The sequence below is a fragment of the Phyllostomus hastatus genome, unplaced genomic scaffold, assembly GCF_019186645.2.
Source record: "Phyllostomus hastatus isolate PE091 unplaced genomic scaffold, TTU_PhHast_1.1 phas_contig_551, whole genome shotgun sequence".
Taxonomy (NCBI): Eukaryota; Metazoa; Chordata; class Mammalia; order Chiroptera; family Phyllostomidae; genus Phyllostomus; species Phyllostomus hastatus.
This window is the reverse complement of record NW_025333909.1, coordinates 8,954,472-8,978,294: the sequence shown is the minus strand read 5'-3', so window position 1 is coordinate 8,978,294 and position 23,823 is coordinate 8,954,472. Positions and strand designations below refer to the sequence as shown.

At 41.2% G+C, this 23,823-nt stretch overlaps 1 protein-coding gene across 1 annotated transcript in view; it reads left to right on the top strand.

Moving 5' to 3' along the window:
- CHM (CHM Rab escort protein) overlaps positions 1-23,823 on the top strand; it is a 144,152-nt gene that overhangs the window by 99,127 nt on the left and 21,202 nt on the right. The window contains exons 10-12 of the mRNA XM_045847467.1: positions 13,081-13,185; positions 13,598-13,661; positions 19,402-19,498. Coding sequence (XP_045703423.1) covers positions 13,081-13,185; positions 13,598-13,661; positions 19,402-19,498 — 266 coding nt within the window. The remainder of the gene's footprint in view (positions 1-13,080; positions 13,186-13,597; positions 13,662-19,401; positions 19,499-23,823) is intronic.

The window sequence follows — 23,823 nt, the reverse complement described above, 5'->3', positions numbered from 1 at the left end:
GTGAGGATAAATTCTTTTACGGCCATACCAGGCCTGCGGGCTGCTTTAGGATTGAAGTTAGAATGCCCCTGCTTTTTTTAAAGGTGACCATCATCTATTTATCTGTGTTTTTTTTATATTTAAATTATATTTTGGGGGGTTATTATTTAGTGACTAAGATATACTCGTGTCTGAATTACACTAAGTTGTCTTTGATTATTATGTTTTACCTTAAAACTTAAATGGCTCAATTGGATCAAATTTTAAGATCTGCTGAAATTTTCCTTTTTGTTATGAGTTCATAAGCATCTACTGACCTCTACCTATTATATGACTTCTTTAGGGTATGTAAAGACATTGTTATTCATTCCCAATTTGAGTGCCTTGTATGTCTTTCTCTTGCCGGATTGCTCTAGGATCCCCAGTACTGTGTTGAGTAACAGTGGCGAGAGTGGAGATCCTTGATTGTATTTTCTTTAGGACGTTTGTATCTCTATCCAATAATCAGAGATACTGGTTTGTAGGTGTGTGTGTGTGTGTGTGTGTGTGTGTGTGTGTGTGTGTGTGTGTTTGCGCATGCGCACTGTCCTTGCCAGGTTTTGTATCAGGGATATATTGGCCTCATAAAATGAGTTAGGAAGTAATGCCACTTCATTAAAATTTTTAGAGGAGTTTGAGAAGGACAGGTATCATATCTCCCTTCAGTGTTTGCTAGAATTGACTAGCAGAGCCATCTGGTCCTAGACTTTCCCTTTTGGGGAGATTTTTGATGATTGCTTCCCTTTCCTCTCTTCGATTGGTCTGTTTAGGTTTTCTATTTCTTTGTGATTCAGTCTAGGAAGGTTTTATAGGTTTTTTCCATTTTTTCTAGGTTATTTGGTGGCATATGGTTCTTCATAGTATACTAGCATGAGCCTTCATAATTCTGTGATGTCTGCAGGAACTTCTCCTTTTTAATTTCTGATTTCGTTCATATGAGTTTGTTCTCCTTTTTCCTTAGTTTAGCCAGGGGTTTGTCAGTTTTGTTAACCTCTTCAAAAAAACAGCTCTTTGTTGTATTAATTTTTTGTATAGTTTTTTTGTTGTGTATTTCAGTCAATTCTGCTCAAGTTTATGATTTTTTTTTCTTCTGCTTACTTTGGGTTGCTTTTGTTCTTTTTCTATTTCTTTAAGATGCAAATGTTAGGTTGTTTACTTGAAATTTTTCTTTTTTCTTGAACTAGGACCACTACTGCTTTCAGTGCATCCCAGAAGTTTTGATGTGCCGTATTATCATTCTCATTGGTCTCTGTATATCTTTTGATCTCACCTTTTATTTTTTCCTTGATCCAGTCATTTTTTTTTCATAGCATGTTGTTAAATTGCCACATATTGTTTTTATTTTTTTAATTCCTTTTTGCAGTTGATTTCTAATTTTGAAGCATTGTGGTAGACAATAAGCGTGGTATGATTTCAGTCTTCTTCAATCTGTTGAGACTAGTTTTGTGACCCAACATGTGGTCTGTCCTTGAGTGTTCCATGTGCACTGGAGACGAACGTATAAGCTAATGTTCTGGGATGAAAGCTCTGTAAATGTCCGTTATGTTCATTTGGCCTAATGTGTGGTTTAAGGCTGATATTTCACGAATCTTTATATAGAAAACCCTAAAGACACCACCAAAAAACTATTAGAAACAATAAACAAATATAGTAAAATTGTAGGATCAAAAAATTAATGTACAAAATTCCACTGCATTGCTATATACTAACAGTGAAATTTCAGAAAAAGAAATTAAATAAATAACTCCTTTTACAATTGCAACAAAGAGAAGAAAATACCTAGGAATAAACCTAACCAAGAATGTGAAGGACCAATAATACTGAAAACTACAGAGCATTATTAAAGGAGTTGAAAATGGCACAATGATGTTGAAAGATATTCTGTGTTCATGGATTGAAAGAATCAACATAGCTAAAATATCCATTTACCCAAAGCAGTAAACAGATTTAATGTAATCCCCATCAAAGTGCCAATGACATTTTTTAAAGAAATAGAAAAAACTTATCACATTTGTTTGGAACCACAAAAGGCCCTGAATAGCCAAAGCAGTTCTCAGGAGAAATAACCAAACCAGAGGTATCACATGCTCTGACTTTAAATTATACAACAGAGCAACAATAATCAAAACAGCATGGTGTTGGCAGAAAAACAGACATGCACACTAATGGAACAGAATTGAGAGCCCAGAAATAAACCCACATAAATATGGGCAAATAGTTTTGTACAAAGGAGCCAAACACAATACAATGGAGTAAAGGAAGCCTCCTCAATAAATGCTCCTGGGAAGATTAAAAAGCTGCATGCAGAAGGATGAAACTAGACTACTGTTTAATATACAAAAATTAATTAAAAATGGATCAAAGACATAAATAGAAGACCTGAAACAATAAATTACATAGAAGAAATTATAGGTATTAAACTTACAGACCTGGGTTGTAGAAAACATTTTATGATCTTGACCTGAAAGGCAAGGGAAGTAAAAGCAAAAATAAATGGATGGGACTATATCAAACTCAAAAGCTGCACAGCAAAGGAAACTGTCAATAGAACGAAGAGCTAGCCAACCAAATGGCAGAGGATATTTGCAAACAAAAGCTCCAATAAGGGGTCATTATCCAAAATATATTAAAAAAACTAATAAAAGTCAACACCAAACAATAAGTCCAATGAAAAAAATGGGCAGAGGACCTGAACAGACTATTCTCCCAAGAAGACATACAAACGGCCAACAAATGAAAAGATGTTCAACTTTAGTAGCTGCTAGGGAAATGCAAACCAAAACTACAGTGAGATACATCTTCACACCTGTTAGAATGGTCATTGTCTACAAGACAGCTAATAACAAGTGTTGACAAACTTTTGGAGAAAAAGGAACCCACATTCACTTTTGTTGGGAATGTAAACGGGTATAACCACTATGGAAAACAGCATGGAGGTTCCTCAAAAAATTAATAATAGAGTTACCATATGACCCAGGAACCCTGTTCCGGTCTCTACCTGAAAAACTTGAAAACCTGTGTTCGCAAACACACGTGCACCCCTGTGTTCAGTGCAGCATTACTCACAGTGACCAAAACATAGAGACAACCGAAGTGTCCTTCCATAGAGGACTGGATAAAGAAGATATAGTACATGTATAGCATGGAATGCTACTGAGCCCTAAGAAAAGATGAAATACTGCCATTTGTAACAGTATGAATGTACCTTGAGAACAACGTGCTAAGAGAAATAAGTCAGACAGAAAAGGTTAGGAGCCGTATGATTTCACTCCTATGTGGGATACAAGCTGAATGCAACAAGTGAACAAGCAAGAAAAACAAAAACTCATAGATACAGACAGCAGTGTGGTGGTGACCAGAGGGAAGGGGGTTGGGGGTAGTGACAGGTAAAGGGGTCAAATATACGGTGACAGAAGATGATGTGACTGTGATTGGATGAGCACACAGTGCAATATACAGATCATGTGTCACAGAAATGTACACCTGAAACCTATGTAGCCTTATTAACCTGTGTCACCCCAATACATTTAATAAAAAGAAAGAAAAGAAATTATTCATTCAGAAAATAACTTTGATATGTTGAGCTGGAGGCTTAAACATGTATGTTTTAAGCTATTTCGTTTTACAATAGTTGTCTATAGTCTGAGTGGCATAAAATGTTTATTACTCTTGTATGGATTACTTTAGTTTCATAAGCAGTGTTTTAAGATATGGAGGAGAAAAAAATCAACTCTAAAACATGTAATATTTAGACAGTGGATTGGCTTTAGAAAAGTAATTCTGCAGTATAATGTAAAATAGACACATGGTTTAAAGGCTTGTGAAGCACTTTTAGCACTTTCACAGAAAGGTACTACATAAATGAAACGTGAAAAATCTATCCCTTCAAGGCCCAGGATTTTCGTATATTGGCTTATGAAGAGCTCTGTGGAGGTTCATGAAGGAATCGTTGTCCTTATGACTTTCAGAGTCATTTTTCCTTGTGTTTCCATTTCAAAGCATGAGTATGTTCCCAGGACGGAAAGCCTGATAATGAATTGCTTGTTTGGTGTTTATTTACTTAGATCCTTTTACCTTTTTGGGCCCCGTTGCAGCCTTACATGTTACTCTTAGTGACATGAAGCATTTGCATGGTTCTTATTTATCTTAAAAAAAAATTGGATACGTTAGTACACTAATAGCATGTTTTGAACAAAGGCTACATTTACCTCAACGTTGACTTCGTTTTTATTACAAACTGTGAACATTGGAACTCTTTTTTATGATCTGCTGCGGATTTCAGTTGCAACAGATAGATCAGAGCTCAGGGTCTAAAGACCAAAGTTGGGTAGTTTTCAAATTTTAATGTGTTTAAGGATCGCCACATAAACTTTCAAAAAAAAATCACGCAGATTTTTGGGCTTCACCCCAGGGGAGTGAAATTGGATAATGTGCTTCCAGTAGGGCCGGGGCATTTGCAGTTTGGAGGAACAGAGCAAGTGAACCTGGCGGTGGCACTCTTTAGATGACTCTGAGAGGCCCTGGTCTGCAACATGGACTTCGGGAATTTCATTCCAGATCTAGTAAATTTAAACATATATTTTAGATAGCAGACAGGCTGCTCCTGATTCAACATTTCTTTTATAGCTTCATAGAAAGACCGCAAATATAACAATTGCCTAACTGCTCTGAAGGCATAAATGGTCAGGTAGCCATTGAATGAAAGAAGACCTGAAACTTCATTACAGCCCTGGATGACGGTGGGCAAGACACTCTTCTCTGGGCCAGTTTTTAAAAAAAATAGTTTATTTATTTATTTTTTGAGGGAGGGAGGGAGAGCAACCTTAATGTGTGGTTGCCTCTTGTGTGCCCCTATTGGAGACCTGCCCGCAACCCAGGCATGTGCCCTAACTGGGAATCTAACCGGTGACCCTTTGGTTCACAGGCTGGCGCTCAATCCACTGACCCACACCAGCCAGGGCTGAAACCCCTTTTGACTCATGGATTTGTAAGATGCCAGTGAACAGATTAAAGCTATGGTAATTAATGCACTATGGTATTGGCAGAAAAATAAACAGAGCAATGGAACACAATTGATATTTCTAAAATCAATGCATACATAAAAGGACAACTAATTTTTTTAAGAGTTCATTTACTTATTTTTAGAAAGGGAGAAGGGAAGAAGAAAGAGAATTAGAGAAACTTCAATGTGTGGTTGCCTCTGGCACGCCCCCTACTGGGGACCTGGCCTGCAACCCAGGCATGTGCCCTGTCTGGGAATCGAACTGGTGACCTTTTGGTTCTCAAGCCAGTGCTCAGTCCACTGAGCCACACCAGGGAGGGCACTGTTTTGTTTCTTTTTTAAAAAATCCATTATATCAAGTCAAATAGTCTTCATAAATATCTAAGCCTAGCATTAATTGAAGTTTAACTTTCCCAAACATTGTTTTGTTGTTCCAAATCACATATTTGAGACAGCCACCAAGAACAGGAGATATTTTGTATAGTATAATATAAAATGAGGGATAACTTTTTTGAGGGAAAAACTGTGCGCGCATATTTGGCCATATGCAGCATATATTTCCTTTTAAAGAATCAAGATTTTTCCCAAATGATTGTTTATTTGAAATGTAATTAGAATATTAGTTAAGGAATCTGCAAAGATTTGCCTTTGTCTCCTTATGGTCTTAGATGGTCTTTCTTTTTTTTAAGATTTTATTTATTTATTTTTAGAGAGGGAAGGTAGGGGGGGAGAGAGAGAGAGAGGGGAGAGAGAGAGAGAGAGGGGGAGAGAGAGAGAGAGAGAGAGAGAGAGAGGGAGAGAGGGAGAGAAACATCAATGTGCGGTTGCTGGGGCCCATGGCCTGCAACCCAGGCATGTGCCCTGACTGGGAATTGAACCTGCGATGCTTTGGTTCACAGCCCGAGCTCAATCCACTGAGCTACGCCAGCCAGGGCTTAGATGGTCTTTCTTTCCCTGTTTTTCCATGTGGAACACTTGGTATCTCTTCCCTTTGTTGCAGTTAAGAGCTACTCATGCCTTTGTTCTAAGGTCTAAGTTTATTTCCTGATTCTCTGACTAGATCAGAGCACTGTGTCAGCCCCCGAGCCAGGGCCCCTTGTGTGATTGTTTTCAAGTTTCTTGTAAGAAAAGGCAGGATCTTACCAGTATATGTCTACAGCCAGGGCATGTTCCTGTCACCCATTATACTCAACAACTGTGTGTTAAATGAATCCATGAATAAAGACTAAAAAGCGCTACCTTTTTCGTGCTTTTCTTTCACCTGCCATTGAGGAAAGCTGATGGAAGTTTAAATGATCATAACATCGAGTTCAATTTAGTGATTACACATCAAAGCATCAGTTAAACTTTGAGAGAAGCAATATGAAATATATAACCAAATGAATGCTTATTTTCAGCTAGATCATAGTTTTCATTTTTGTTTAATTTCGTTTCCCTGAGATCTACATTGACCGTGCACTCTTTGCTGTATTATCCGAGGACATAGGTATCAGTAGATCTTTCCTGTACCCTCTCCCTAAATTCTAATACTGAACCCCTCTGTTGACTGTTTTCAGAAACACTGAATGTCCCCTTTGAGCAGTTTTCGTTTCCTTTGCAGCTGTGCCGACCACGTAAAACTCCTGTAAATTAGATTTGGCCATTTAGCAGTACCGTGTTTGATATTCGGGTACGGTGTGGATGACCGCGGGCCAGATAGGTCCCTCATCAATAGCCTGAATTCAGTTACTTCAGTTAGTGGTCCCTGTGGACTTCAGCTGCCTCACCTACTAGATTTCCTCCCATGACTCTTTCTTGGAGATACTTGTTTCTGATGTCAGGACTGACTCCACCTTTGCTATATACGTGGAAGTTAGTAGTGCATAGTATGTTCGACTCAGCATGAGGTGATGGACTCTTAGTACCATTTGTCATGGTAGGAAAGTCACTGAGTTTCTGAGTTAGGATGTCCCGTTTGCAAAATGTTAGTGATAGTTAACCTTCACCCACCCCATGCTCATTGCTGTGGGGATGAAGAGATAAATAAAACACGGGCCCTGCCCCTGGGTCCAAAGACAGTACAGTGAGAGGCTCAGGCTCTGAGGGGGACCTCGATCTGGATCACGGCTTCCCCACTCAGTCCCCGAGAGAACTGGGACAAGTTGCTTAGCCTGTCTGTGCTCTAGTTTCTGTGTCTGTAAAGCGACACGTGACAGCACCAACCTCACTGAGGTATTTTGAATATGAAATGAACAGATAAAGCATGTAGAACCGTTTGTTACACAAGAACTGAATACATGGTAGCCGTAGCAATTATTAATGTAACTGGCTACAGAAGATCCTTCTGTGTTACACTAAGGAGGTTGGACTATGATTCATGGTAGTTTTAAGCGGATAAAAGACAAGATTAAATTTGCTACTTTTGAATTAGTAGTTCTGGCGGTGATTTGGAAGAAACACTGATGCAGAGAGATCCTTTACCTCCTAAATTAGACATTCCGTATCTTTCTGCCTCTGCACCGTTCACATGCGTGGAATACTTCCATCATCATCCATCCATCCATTCAGCCATCCACGTAACAATTTTTAGTCATTTTCCAGGTGCCAAGCTCTGGGGCTACAGCAGAGAACAAGAGAGTCGTGGTCTTTGTTCTCACAGAGTTTTGAGTCTACTGGGGACCATTAAACAGTAAATAAATAAGTTAGTGAGATAATTGCACAGTGAGATCTGTTCAGCATGCAGCTCTGATTCTGTCCCTCCCCGTGCAAAAAGCTTCAATGGCTTTACAGCAGTTCAAAAAAAGTGTTAGACCATTTTGCAGGACACGCGAAGCTTGGGCATCTGGTCCTTGCCCGCCTCTCCAAGCTCACGTCTCTTCTCCCTGCGACTCCCACTGCCATTTTCTGGTCTCTAAACACGGCACTGCTTGTGCTTGCCTCTGCGCCCCTGCACGGGCTGCCTCTCTACATGCAGTGCTTTTTTCCTTCTTCGCTTGCTTAACTGATTCTCACACTTCAGACGCAGCTAATGTAGTATGTCCTCCTAGATCATTCCCTGACAGTCCACCCCTTTCCCCCTGGGTAATCTCCGAACGCACCGTCCTCATCTCTTACCACTGGATTTGGGCATTGTGTTACAATTGCCTGTGTCCGAATCTGCGCTTTTATTCTCTCCCCTAGAACAGTGGTTGGCACGTGGTTCTTATGCCACACATTTAGGTCGAGCAAACGAGCTACCAACTTGCTAGTACTCTGTTGTCTTATTAGACTTAAGAAGCGTCTAAGGCAGTGCGGGTGGAGATGGAGAGAAAAGGTGAGTTTCAGGACATCTTTATAAGGTGGAATGAAAATGGAGGAGCAGCATAGATGTGGGAACAGAGAATCTCTGTTAAGTGCTGGGGTTCCAAGAGGGCGAGAAGATGGGGAGCCATGATGAATTCAGTTTGGGACATGCTAGGTTTAAAAAGCATTTGCAGTGTCTCCAGAAAGAAATGGATAATACATAGTTTAAAATACAGGACAACTTGAAACATTCCAACATCCAAATCATAGGGGTGCCAGAAGGAGAAAAGGAAGAGCAAGAAATTGAAAACTTATTTGAACAAGTAATGAAGGAAAACTTCCCCAATCTAGTAAAGGAACTAGACTTGCAAGTCCAGGAAGCCCAGAGAGTCCTGAAAAAACTGGATCCAAGAAGAAACGCACCAAAGCACATCATAACTAAGTCACCCAAGATAAAAGATAAGGAGAGAACCTTAAAAGCAGCAAGAGAAAAGGAGGTAGTTACCTACAAAGGAGTTCCTGTAAGACTGTCGGCTGATGTCTCAAAAGAAACCTTGCAGGCAAGAAGGGGCTGGAAAGAAGTATTCCAAATCATGAAAGGCAAGGACCTACATCCAAGATTGCTCTATCCAGCCAAGCTTTCATTTAGAATGGAAGGGCAGATAAAGTGCTTCCCAGATAAAGTCAAGTTAAAGGAATTCATCATCACCAAGTCCTTATTATACGAAATGTTAAAGGGACTTATCTAAGAAAAGGATAAAAAATATGAGCAGCAAAATGACAACAAACTCATAACTATCAACAACCTAACCTTAAAACAAAACAAAACAAAACAAAAATAGAAACAAACTAAGCAAACAACTAGAATAGGAACAGAGTCACAGAAATGGAGATCCCATGGAGGGTTATCAGTGGGGCGGGGGAAGGAGAGTGGAAGAATGGGGGGGAGGTACAGGGAATAAGAAACATAAACGGTAGGTACAAAACAGACAGGGGGAGGGTAAGACTAGTAAGGGATATGGAGAAGCCAAAGAACTTACATGCACAACCCACGGACATGGAACTAAGAGCAGGGGGAGTGCTGGAGGGTGGAGGGGGTGCAGGGTGGAGGGGGATAAAGGGAAAAATTGGGACAACTAGAAATAATCAATAAAATATACTTAAAAATGATATGGATACAGAGCTCTGGATTGGTCAGAGCTGGTTAATGGTGTTTGAAACTATTGCAGTGGGTTTTTACCCAAGAGAAATGCACAGTAAGCATTTTGGAATGGTGTCATTGACGAGGTGGCATATGGACTAATGTCCCTCAGAAATCATGGACGGGCATAGCAAGCAGGGAGAATTGTTTTGTTTCTTTCAGTGGTTGGGAATCTTCTAATATCCGTAATGAATGCATTTTTCTTTTAATTATTTCATATGTGATTTCTGCACTACATACCATACAATTAGTTGGGATATTAATTCTGAAGACCACAGAGATCGGATACCTCTTTTAATGTTATTTTTCTCTTCTGGGCCAAGTTCCAGATAAAGAGTTTACATCTTACTGAGTGTTTTTGTCCTTGTCGTCATTTTGCTATTTATATACCCTTGTGATTTGTTGATTTAGAAACCTCAGCTCTAGAAGTGTTCTGTCTGGCTTCAGGGATTCTTAGGATTGGCTTTGTCTTTGTGTCCCTGTAATGGGGACCTACCTCCCATCATGTTCCTCCTCAGTTTACTGTTTATGAGGTTCAGCAAGGCCCTCAACTAAACCCAGAATGCTGTTCATGTTTAATGGCGCCCTCAGGTTCACCTGGAAGGGGTTGGCGACACTTTCATTTGGCTGTTTTCCATTACCCTTCATTTAATTTTTAGTATTAATCTTATAACACAAACTCCGAGTCTAGGTCCCCAGTCAATATTCCTGTCTTCATTGTTCTCCCAATTAGGCCAAATCTATGACAGGAAGTCAGGGGTCTGAGGGGGAAGTAAATCTTATCACTCACTCAAACACATCTTGCTTTGAATTGTTCACACCTAGAACCTTAGTGCTTCAGAATGGCACTACCAGGCGAGTCGTGTCATTATGATCTACCAGACTGACGGAGCACATGTGACCATGAACTCAATTCCTGCAGAAATCAGTATGTTTTTTCCATAGCAGTAGCTCTCAACTTTCCCAGGCTAGCACAGCATAGAAGTACAGTAGAGGCAGCAGCACGCTGGACAGTGATTCCTCGCTGGGATTGGGGAGCTTATCAGAATCTCCAGGGGTACTTATACTCTGAAAAAGTACCCCGGGTGTGATTCTGATTTGCTTCCTTCTCCCCCTCCTCTGACAATCACTGTTTCATCCAGAAGCTTCCGCATACATAGGCACATCTGTTGGTATATCATCCTTGCATTGGTGAGCTGCCTAATCCCAGCCGCCATGCTTCCATTTTGCGTGGTCCTTGCAATATCGTAACTTCTGGAACTGATGTCTGCCTGTCACCAAAGGTGCGGCCGCCACTGCAGCAGCCCCATTAGTTTGGATTCTTACAGAGCATGGAGTTCCCCAGAGCTTCTGGCCGCGTTTCATGGTGTGGTTTATGTAAATGGCAGCTTTTTGCAAAGGCTTAGACCAGAGTCCAGGATTTATACTAACACCATCCCCTGTCTATGTCAGTTCAACATTTTATGATGAAAATTTTCGAATCTGTACCGCAGCTGGAAGAATTTTAGGGTGAACTCCTGTATATCCACCACGTAGGTTCTACAGTTAACATTACATTTGCTTAATCACATACCTACTGAAATGTTTACTCCTCTGTCCATCTTTTCACCACTTTTAAGCACGTCACGGTACAGTCTGGATAAAAGTACAGTATGCCCTGAACACCTCAGCGTGGATACCATTAATATTTACGATGTTTTCTTTTGATGGGAAATTGACATACAGTGAAGTGTCCTGATCTCAGTGGTCATTAGCTACCTTTTGACAAATGCATTTCTCTGTAGAACCCAAATTCCTATCAATATATGGAAGATTTTAACACCTTTTTTTCTGCCCAGATTATTTTCTCTTGACTTTATGTAGTAGCTGAGTTCAAGGTAAGAAAATAGCGTCTCACAGCTTTCAGGACAAATCGGGATCAGTGTTTAATGATGCATCCACAGATTCTCTTCTCCGTTGCCTAAGTGCCTTGTGTTTTAGACTGTGTGTGAATGTTTTCAAACAGGAGTCTGAGGGCGTAACTTCCCTTTTTACTTTTTAAGTCATTATTTTGGAAAATACCGTATTGAGGTATAAATACCTCACATCTAGGTAAGTACTATATAAGGCAAGAAAGAGCTCTAGTTCAATGAAATGCGAGGAGTTAGAGATAGGAACTAAGTCTAACATAAGAACATAGGAATATAATAGGAACGTAAGTGAGAAGCAGAAAGAGAGAGGGAGATAGGAAAAGCATTGCAAATATTAGTATAGCATGTATTGATACGTGGTTAATTGATTAAAATACATATAATGTGTATCTAACATCACAAGAGTTCATAGTCTATCTCAACAACAGCGGCACACCATGCATTCAGGAATACCAGCGTATCATCATTGCCTTTAGGAAATGCACCTTAAATTCATCTCGCTAGTGGTCTTGCATGTTATTTTATTTTTCATGCCTTTATGCCTGGTAAATATCTCTTCTTTGGTTTAATTTTAGAGTGATATACTATGTTTCAGTTTATACCAATATATTTAAAATATGGCATAGGTTTGAAGTTATGTGCTTGCATCTTATTAGGAATGCATATACATTTATTATTCCTAATAAATACACATATATGCATCCCTGATAAAATAACTCTGGTCCCATAAGGAGGAGCTGTGACAAAAGTAAATTGCGATAGTCCCCTCATAAAAAAATACAGCAAACACGCGGGCATTTGCATACAGCTTCTGAAATATTGCATACTGGCTTCGTCGGTGGTGGTGAGTCCATTTCAAGGATGTTGCCCTTAGTCCATTAGTTTGGATAATGAGCCCTATAAAGTACATTTATAACTTGTGGCACCGCAAGGAGATGGATTCTAATTTTCATCCTTTTATCTAGACACATTGAAAGAAGGTCAATGGAGGGTTCGGAATGATTCATTGTCCCAACACATATCAGATGACAGAAGCCTGATAATGTCCATGCGGAAGTGTTTTCCTTATTTGGAAAGAGCACTTGAAAGAAATCTTTCTATGATCCTCCTTTGAAGTAAAGTGGAAACAGATATTAAAAGAAGCTCTAGGCCTGGTTTTGTTTTTTTTTTTTGTCTAAAACATTATCACACGTGTGACCAGATAGCTATTCTTGAACAAAAGAAAAAGCAACACGTAACAGAAAAATAAAAAGCCTATAGTAGCTTTTACAGGCTGTGGATAATATAGCAAGGTATTTAATCAACTTTTCTCTTCCCCTTTTCTTAGATTTGTTAAGGGGAAAAAAAAGAGCCTGTTTTCTAAGCAAAGGAAGAAGCTTCTTATGTTTTCCTAAGCAGTAGAAAAACTTATACTATATATGTGTTCTAACTTTATTCTTAACACTATCATTCAAAATAAATATTTAAGATTTATTCTCACATGTATTTTACAGGTAAAAGTCTTCAAATACCTATAAGAATATAGATTCTGTACTTAGCGTCAGTTTTGTGTCAAATTGTAGGTGTCATTAAAATCTTGTCTTCCAAGCGATTGATTTTAGATTCACAGTCGGGAGCTGATTATGTTCATTTGCTCAATTATTGAATCATCAATGAGAACATTTTTGCTGTGCTTGTCTTCTTTGCAGATGCAAAGCTATCATAGATCAGTTTGGTCAGAGAATAATCTCTAAGCATTTTCTTGTGGAGGACAGTTACTTTTCTGAGAACACATGTTCACGCGTGCAATACAGGTAAGACGCTGCCTCACCCACGGTCTGCGGGAAGGGGAAACACAGGGAAATGTAACTGTGCGATTACCTAGATATTTCTGTATAACCATTGTTCAAGTAAGCTGCAGACATATACCAAAAAAAAAAAAAAATGTGTAGGACACGTTACCATTGTTTTCTTATAGGGTCTGGTTTTGGGGGGAGCGTAGCCTAATTTTGACTCCTTTGCATTGGCTGGGCCATGTTTGCAGGTCTCACACCCTTCCTGTCACTAGCCAATGAAAGATTAAAGCAGAACTTGACTCACTTTGGGGAGGTGATACTTTCATCGTGACTTCATATCTTTGAAACACACCTTCTTGAGGTTGTATAACTATAAATGAAACTTACCCATGGAATCGGAATCACTGATTAACGGTTTTGTGCATTGCAGGCAGATCTCCAGAGCGGTCCTGATTACAGACAGATCTGTCCTGCAAGCGGATTCAGATCAACAGGTAATCTTAGTCCTGCGCATTTTAGTAATAGGTCGCTGATGTAATGCACACGAATATTGTGAGGTAAAATGGATTAAGCAAATGTATTCATTTTTTAATACATTTTAAGTACATAATGACAATTGATTGGTAATGATTGTGGTTTCTTAAAGATCTTCCAACAGAACAAGTAAAATGCTACAAAAATTGGACTAAATCCTAATTTTTAAAGGTTTTATGTATTTATTTTTAGAGAGAGGGAAGGGAAAGAGAAAGAGAGGGAGAGAAACATTACTGTGTGGTTGCCTCTTGAGCACCCCCTACTGGGGACCTGGCCCACAACCCAGGCATGTGCCCTGACTGGGAATCGAACCGACGACCTTTGCTTGCAATCTGGCACTCAGTCCACTGAGCCACACCAGCCAGGTCTAAATCCTAGTTTTCCAACAACTATTTGTTTGAAACTGGAAGTACATCATTCTGAGAAGAGAAAGATAATCCCCAGAGAACTCATTTAACAATCTTAGGGGAAAAGGCTTTATGCTAACCAGCCCTCCAACACGGGTAATGAGTCCACCACTAGGCCTTGCTGGTATGTCCTTATTGCCATTGTTCATTTCAGTGCCCTCTGCCCGCTCCACACCCCCAATTCTGTAGGAACGTCTCTGTACCTGTGCTTTTCCCTCAGTCTGTTCACCTAAATTCCAGAGACATGCCCTGTTCTACCTCGAGTTGTATCTTACAGTGACTGAGAAAACCAGCTTCCTCCGCGTGACTGTCAGACCTATTCTATATGTTAACCACTGAAAATAGGTTCCTACAATTCCTCAAGTTGGGTGCTCTCTGTTATATCAAACAGACCTGTCTCTTGTGTGCGTGAGCCTCAGTTCTTCCATGTAATCATTCAGCAAACAATGGTGCCTTTTACACGCCAGCCCATGTGCTGCATTCTGGGGAGACAGTGCGGACCATGGTAGCACCTCTGCCCTCATGGCTTGCAGTCTGGAGGGTACAGATACAGATGCAGAAGTAGCGGCTAGTTCAGTGTGACAAGTGTGAGTAAGGAATGGTACCGCATTCCTAGCTGTGCCTTCCAGTAAGTCCTGAGCTTTGTGAGTGGGTCAAGGAGTGACAGTGAGACCCAAAAGGGAAGAGAGCAAATAGAGATGATAGTGACGGAGCTAAGGGGTGAAGAGTAAGAGAGAAGATGGATGTAGAAGTGAAGAGGGCTTCTCTTTTATTTAAAAGATTAGTGTGTTGTCAGCTGAGAAGGCGGAGACAGTAGAGAGAGATGGGGGAAGTTACCCAGGAGAAAAGGAGGGAACTTGCAGCAACATCAAGGTACAGGCCAGGAGAAATGGGGTTCAGAAGGAGGTAAAGGTGCCACTGTTGGATGGGATGAGACACCTTTAAATAAGAGGGTGAATGCAGCACGGTTTACATGGTCGGGAGTTCCCGTCTGGTGGGTTCCATTGACTCTTTTTTTTTTTTTAAGATTTTATTTATTTATCTTTAGGGAGGGAAGGGAGGGAGGGAGGGAGGGAGAGAGAGAGAGAGAGAGAGAAACATCCATGTGCGGTTGCTGGGGGTTGTGGCCTGCAACCCAGACATGTACCCTGACTGGGAATCGAACCTGGGACACTTTGGTTCCCAGCCTGCGCTCAATCCACTGAGCTACACCAGCCAGGGCTCCATTGACTCTAAAATCACAGGGTGAGGTCATCTCCAGAGAATGGAGGTGCGAGACTGAGGATGGTCAGAGCTCAGGGAAAGATGCCACATAATCACTGTGAAGACTTGAAGAGTGACCTATCTCATGGCCACATGGCTATTAGTGCTCTCATGAGCACTAATGTCCCAGTTGAGTCTGGAGGTCATGGGTTGACAGCGGCGTTAATCTGCTCCTGTCCTTCTAGCTTTCATTCTCTTCCCCCCACCTAGCCCGGGTGTTGGCCCATTAAGAAAACTATAGTGCCTCATCGCCTCTGTTTCCTCCCACGTTACCGGCTCCCTTGTGCTCTATTCCTTTCCCCACGGTCTAGATCCCATGGTAGACCTTCAGAACCGCCCTTCAGCCAACTCCTTCAGTTCCCATGTAGCCACATGGGGAAATGCCATCACTTGGATGAGTCTGGAATGTCCGTCTGGGCCCCCGAAGGCTTCTGGAGAAAACCCCACAGCCAGACGGACGAGCACGACCACGGTGTCAGGAGCACCCACCTGGTTGAGCTGCACGGTGGTACCGACCACCAGTTAGTTCCTCCACGGCCTTGTGCCAGCCTCCTCTCCTCCCCCACCCCGTGCCTAATCCAGGCTTTCACTGTGTTACCCACACTTCTTCCCCTTAGACTTCTCAACACCCCCCCACTTCACTGAGAAAAGCGAGGCCACCTATTAAACATAGGGACCCTTGACATCCCGTTCCAGCACCCCGCTTTCTCTCTTGCATCTGCAACCTCTGCCCACTACTCACATTTACCCCTCCACCCCTGTACGTGTCCTAGCCTTTTCTGTTCCATGAGCAATCAAATGTCCCCTTGACTCCATTCCATCTCTAGCGGGTATCCAATCTCCCCCCAGCTGCTATTTACATTGTCCAGTTACTGTCTCGATTTTCTGCCTGCAGCTCATTACCTCTCATTCATTTGTAGACCAGCATGGCTCCTACCCTCACGTTTCTGCCACGTTTGGCTTGCTAACTTGATTAATTACTTCATAATAGTGAGGGCCACTGGACTCTTTTTGATTTATGATGTTAGTAGCTCTTTTCTGATATATTCGACCATGCTGCTTATTCCCTTTCTCTTGAAATCTTGTGCTTGTGGCTTCCATGACACTGTGCCCTCCTGGTCTCCTGTTTCTCATAACTCGGGTTAACCCCTCTACATCCTTGGTGGGCTCTGCCCTCCTTGGAAATCTTGGGGCTCCCGAGAGTTCTTGCGTCCGTCCACAGGAGCTCTCGCTGTATCTCCTTGCTGCCTGGCTCCATGTACTCTGCGTGACTTCAGCTCTGCATAAATGTTGGTGACGAGGACTTATCTATCTCCCAGGAGTGTGGGCCCTCAGGCTGACTTTCCTGGGGGACATCTGTCCTAGAGCCTTCAAACCGAACACATGCAGCGTGGAACTCGCCGCCTTGCCCCCAAACTCTGCATCCCGTGCTCAGTACCTGCATGAATAGCTCCGACACTGTTACAGGACTTTCCTCCTCCCGCCTCTGACATCTCGCAAGCCTCCAGGCTCTGTGCGTGTACTTCTTAGAGTTGCTTCAATCTGTCATTTCAGCCAGTTATTTCGGTCCCTATGCTCACTGCTCCTGTTTTTGAAATATCACCTCTGCCTTCTAAATGTCACTTATATGTGGAATCTAATGAACAAAATAAACTAACAAATGAAATAGAGACAGAATCATAGGCACATAGAGCAGACTTCCAGCTGTCAGGGATGGAGGTTGGGAAGGCTGGGTGAAAAAGATGAAGGGGTTAAGAAGAAAAAAAACCAGCCCTGGGTGGCGTAGCTCAGTGGATTGAGCACGGGCTGCAAACCAAAGTGTCGCAGGTTCGATTCCCAGTCAGGGTATATGCCTAGGTTGCAGGCCACGACCCCCAGCAACCGCACATGGATGTTTCTCTCTCTCTCTCTTTCTCCCTCCCTTCCCTCTCTAAAAAAAAAATGAATAAAATCTTTAAAAAAAAGAAGGGAAAAAAACCATACATAGACACAGGCAGCAGTGCGGTGGTTACCAGAGGGAAAGGGGGTGTGGGTAGTAAAGGGTAAAGGGGGGTAAGTGGTGACAGGAGACTTGACTTTGAGTGGTCAGCATGCAATACAATATATAGAGTTGATGTATTATTGAATTGTACACTTGAAATTTATATGGCTTTATTAACCAATGTCACCCCAGTAAAGTAAAAAAAAAAACATAAACACACACACAAACAAACAAACAAACAACTGGTTGCCCTGCCTCTCATCTTTTCTCTTTCAAATCCATCCTCCGCACATCAGTCAGAGCGGTCAGTCTAAAATATACATCGGCTCGGCCTTTCTTTTTGTGTCCGATGTTGTTTTCTCAGAGTCCAGGAGGTGGCAGGTGCTATGGGAGGGGGTTCCTGATTATATCCCAATTGTAGAAAATTAGAGATGATCATTGTAGGAAACAAAAGAAGTGTCACATGCTTTTGCGCTCTTGAAGAGACCTTTCATGTTTTAGTCATAACCATTTGATCATGATAGCACAACACTAAATACATATTTTAGTGCCTCCTTTCTCTTTAATGCTAAAGTGCATTTTCTGTCTTGGACAGCAGCAAAGAGAGTTAAGAGGAATATGGAGAACGCTGTTTTTGAGAAACCGTAAGCCCTCAAATGCACTACAAGTAATATGATAGTTGGATCATCATGGTTATCAAAAGAATGTGTGTTGAGAACTTGTAGGCATTGCTTTTGCGAGCTGTCAGCCTGACATTACCAGGCTGAACCGAAGCCTAATACACGCAGGGCAAAGTCCAAGTGGGGCTTCCCTTTTGGCAAGTATTTCCCAAGTGAGAGCACGTACTGGTATTTCCTCAGGGTGAAGGTTAGGTTGAAATTATTGAACAGATGCTCATTTAAAGTCTTTGAGTCCTGGCTGGTGTGGCTCAGTGGATGGAGTGCCGGCCTGTGAACCAAATGCTCACTGGTTCGATCCCCAGTGAGGGCACATGCCTGGGTTGCGGGCCAGGCCTCCAATAGGGTGTTTGATAGGCAACCACACATTGGTGTTTCTCTCCCTCTCTTTCTCCTTCCCTTCTCCTCTCTATAAATAAATAAATAAATACATAAATAAATAAATCTTTTAAAAAGTTAACTCTTTTAAATAAAAAGCCATGTATCATATCAGTAATGCTTAGGACAGCACATTGTATATCAGTAAACATTACTTAATAATAATTTTCCATTTTGCTTTTAATTCGGAGTTTCTCGTTTTATTAATGGAATGTACAAATTAACTTGAAGCCATTCATTTTGAAATATTTTGGAGTATATTTGGCTATACTTGGGTGTACGTGTTGACACTATTTTGCTTGTCTTAATATCTTTGGAATTTGTAACATTTAAAACTTTTATTCTATTTTGTAACTGCTATTTTAGTTATAAGTAATCAAAATTGATTTAATATGATCTGATGTCAAACAACAATGTGCACATAATTCAGAAGTAATAAGTCATAATTGTATCCTTTGAAAGTAAATGAACAACTTAGTAGATATTAAGAATTTTTTGAGCCCTGGCTGGTGTGGCTCAGTGGATTGAGTGCCGGCCTGTGAACCAAAGGGCCACCGGTTCGATTCCCAGTCAGGGCACGTGCCTGGGATGTGGGCCAGGTCCCCAGTAGGGGGCGCATGAGAGATAATCACACATTGCTGTTCCTCTCCCTCTCTCATTCTCTTCCCCTCTCTCTGAAAATAAATAAACAAAATCTTTTTAAAAAGAACATTATCTATTTCTATTATTAATAATAAAAATATTATTATCTATTGATTATATTAATGCACCACATGTGATATAGAAATATATAATCAGTGCAGAAATCAGACGCTGGGACTCATGTGCATGTTATGAGCAGGCAATGCTGCTCTCAAAATCCTTACCCGCTAAATTTTTTCAACGGTCAATGAGCGCTTGAGAAAAGACAGTTTGGATGTTACCTATACTCTAAAGATAGGAGAAATGAAAATGAGATCTAACAGCTGTGTCTCATTGTATTTCTGCATTTTAGATTTCCATCCTGACAGTGCCGCCGGAGGAAGCAGGAACTTCCGCCGTCCGGGTCATTGAGTTATGTTCTTCAACAATGACATGCATGAAAGGCACATGTAAGCGCAGCAGTCTGCTTCTTTGTCTTTTGTGTGTGTTTAGACAGTCAAGAGGGCTGTTATTGTTGCGGTTGTCAGGGTTGTGTTTATACAGTTTTGCCGTATATATATTTATTTATGTATTTACTTTTAATTTAAATTATTTTATTCAATCCATATATATTTTTTCCCACCATTTTTGTTCACACAGCGTATGTTCATACAGTAAGTCAGTTCATAGCTTCCCCTTCTAAACGTTTCTGTGGCTAAATCCTCACAGGCACTATTGTTACATTCTCTGGTGAAAGAATTTCTGAGACTTTCCAATTTGGTCTGTAGTTTTTCTTAAGCTTATTGGAGATATAGTTTGAGAACATTTATTTTCTTCGCTGCTACTTTTGTTGTTGACTTTTCCTTAGACTTCTTAATCCCATTATCGAACTTCTACCATGTATATAAGTCCTCCTTTTTAATGAGACTAAAGTTAGAGACTCCTTTATCTGTGCTTTTTCCTATATACATGAAAATTTGTCTTCAGCGCCATCAGATATTATGCCTTCTGCAGCATTTTCCTTAGAGATGTTTCAGTAAGCACAAGTCAGCAAGCATACACTAGCTGACACTGTGCCTGGGCCTCAACTGTGTCCTTACGGGGATTCCGAAGAGGCAGAGGTTAACATGCCTGATCGGAAGTGCTCACAATCTTCTTGCACACCTAATGGAATGAGACGGATGAACTGAGTACAGTGCACATTTCAGGATAGCTGGGGATGCATGTGGACTGCGCCCTGGGCTTCAGGACTCACAGTGTAGGGGGACAGTTAAGACAAACACAAAAGTAACTGTAAAAGACAGAGTGTGAGTAGGAGATAAATACCAATAAACTGTAAACTGTAGAGACTCACAGGAGGGAAACGTACTATCGTCAGCTAGAATTATTTGTCTGGAAATTTAATATTGTTTTACTCAAACTGCTGTTAAGAATTGTGAGAAGTGGAAGAGTAATCCGGTCGGGCATGTTTGTAATTGCTCATTGGCGCATTTTTAGGATGGTTGTTTTCAATCTCCAGGTAACTCCAAAAGCTGTGTCACACTGGCATCTTTGAATTGTCTTTTCTCATTAAAGTGAAGTCGTCCTGGTGCTTCACATAATGAGTAATTTGGGGATGACGCTCAGTTCTTTTGTTAGGTTATAATGGGACGTAGATGTCACCCTGTTTGAGCAAGCCTTTCCTGACACTGGTATGGAGGGGAGAGGAGGGATTGTCTTGTCACGGTCCCTCCACGGTGGTGCTGGAAGTCCTGGTTCCCCACTCGGCCTCGGCTGGCAGCTCAGGCTCGGGCGTCTGCCTCATTACTGCTGAGGGATGGTTGCGAAGGCCTCCACCCAGCCTCCGCTGCTCCCACCCTGGCCAGGAGGAGTGCCTTGTTACTGCCCTCTGACCCCCACGTGCCGTGGACACATTACTCAACCAGTGGCAACAGACCTGACTCGCCATTCCGCCTCCCAACTCCACCCCCTTGGGGAAAAAAGCAAGAGAAAAAGGAAGGAACAGAAAGAACTATAAAATGCCCAGGAAACAATGAACGAAATGGCAATAAGTGCATATCTATCAATAATTATTTTAAATGTAAATGGCTTAAATTCACCCATGAAAAGACATAGAGTCGTTGAATGAATAAAAAACAAGACCAATGTGTATGGTGCTTGTAAAAGACTCACTTCCGATGTGCATCTATGATCAGTGAATTTACAACCAATGAGACAAGACTATGCAATGGGGAAAGGGCATTCTTTTCAAGAAATGATGTTGGAAAATGACCTCTATCTTACACCATACACAAAAATTAACTCACAGTGCATCAAAGATTTGAATGTAAGACCTGAAACCATAGAATGGCTACATGAAAACATAGCAGTAAGCTCTGTGCGGCACTCTTACCACTTTTTTTATATGACTTCAAAGGCAAAGGCAACAAAGGCAAAGATAAACAAACTGGACCGTATCAAATTAAAGTGAAAGAAACCATCACCAAGATGAAAAGGAAAGTCATGAGATGGGAGTGGAGGGAGAGGACACTACTAAAGACTTTCAATGTCTAAATTACAAATGAGTTTTGAAAGTCTGGGAACAGGCACAAAGCATAACCCCCGATAAGGGGTTAAGAGCCAAAATATAAAGAACTCACAGTCCTGGCTGGCGTAGCTCAGTGGATTGAGCACGGGCTGTGAACCAAGGTGTCGCAGGTTCGATTCCCAGTCAGGGCACATGCCTGGGTTGCAAGCCACAGCCCCCAGCAACCACACATTGATGTGTCTCTCTCTCTCTCTCTCTCTCTCTCTCTCTCTCTCTCTCTCTCTCTCTCTCCCTCCCCCCCTCCCCCTCTCTCTCCCCTCCTTTCCCCCCTCTCTAAAAATAAGTAAATAAAATCTTTTTTTAAAAAAGAACTCACATAACTCGGAAAAAAAACAATCGATCTGATTAAAAAATGGGCAGATCATCTGAATAATTTCTCTAAAGAAGACACACAGATAAACAAGAGGCACATAAAAAGATGTTTAACATCATTAAATATCAGGGAAATGCAAATCAAAACCTAATGAAGTACCATCTCACACGTGTCAGAATGGCCGTCATTAATAAATCAACAAACAACAAGTGCTGGTGAGGTTGTGGGGAAAAGGGAACCTTAGTGCACTGTTGGTGGGAATGTAGACTGGTGCAGCCACTGTGGAAAACAGGATAGAGTTACCTCAAAAGATTAAAAAAAGAACAACCATATGATCTACCAATTTCACTTCTAGGTGTTTAGCTGAAGAAAAACTAAAACACTAATTCAAAAAGATACATGCACCCTTATGTTCATCGCAATAGCTGAGATATGGTAACAAAGTAAGTATCCACTGATGGGTGAATAGGTACAGAAAATGCGTTGGGTGCCTATATACACACAATGGGATATTACTCACCAATAAAGAGGGATGTAATCTCGTCATTTGCCACAACAAGGATGGACCTGGAAAACATGAGGCTAAATGAAATTAGCCCGAGAAAGACGATGCCATCTGATTTCACTTATGTAAAATCTAACAAATGAAACTAGCAAACAAATGAAACAACCCGACTCATAGACACAGAGAACAGATTGGTGGTTGCCAGGAGGGAGGGTGGTTGGGGAGTGGGTGAGACAGGTCAGGGACGTCAAGGTGAGAAGTACAAGCCTCCAGTTTTGAGATAACTCATGGAGATGTAACTTACAGCAATTACTCACAGGAATTGTCTGTGGTGACAGAGGATAACTGCACTGACTCTTTGTGATGACCGTTACACAGAGTATACAAATGTTGAATCATGATGTTGTGTACCTGAAATCAGTATAGTATTGTATGTCAATTACATATCAGTTACAAAAAACAGGAAGTCAGACTAAAGGATTTGTAAAGATCCCATACAATTTGAAATCTCTCATTGTCCTGATTTTGCGTGCATGTGAAAAAAAAGCACCTGTTCTGTAGATATGTTTGATAACGTGACATTTATTTTAAGCAAAAGGGCTAAGATTTTATTCTTCTAATGACTTCTCCAACTCCGGCCTTTTCACTTCTTCACAATAAAATCTTGCTGATCATTGCTATAGCTCAATCAATGTACAAATACAACATATGCACTATATACAGATGGACTGGCTTTGGTTTTGTAGTCCTAGTCATACAGCTTAAACCTGGAAGGTTGACTGGAGGAGAAAAGTTTGAATTTATTATTTATTATTTATATTTTTGCCTTGGTGTAGAGAGGAAGTGAAATTCTTTTACTTTTAAATCTTGTATGCTTTCTACCTTTGATAACATGCATTATTTAAAAAGTCCTAGCGAAGGTATTTGTCTTTCACCACCTGGCTTGTTTCACTTAGCTTAATGCTTTCCAGCTCCATCCATGCTGTTGCAAAGGGTAGGAGCTCCTTCTTTTTCTCTGCTGCATAGTATTCCATTGTGTAAATGGACCAAAGTTTTTTGATCCACTCATTCACTGATGGGCATCTAGGTTGCTTCCAGCACTTGGCTATTGTAAATGGTGCTGCTATGAACATTGGGGTGCAAAGGTTCTTTTGGATTTGTGTTTTAGTATTCTTAGGATAGAGTCCCAGCAGTGGAATTGCTGGGTCAAAAGGCAGTTCCATTTTTAGTTTCCTGAGGAAGTTCCATACTGCTTTCCACAGTGGCTGCCCCAGTCTGCAGTCCCACCAACAGTGCACTGGGGTCCCCTTTTCTCCACTACCTCTCCAACACTTGTTGTTTGTTGCTTTATGATGGCCATTCTGACTGGTGTGAAGTGGTATTTCATTGT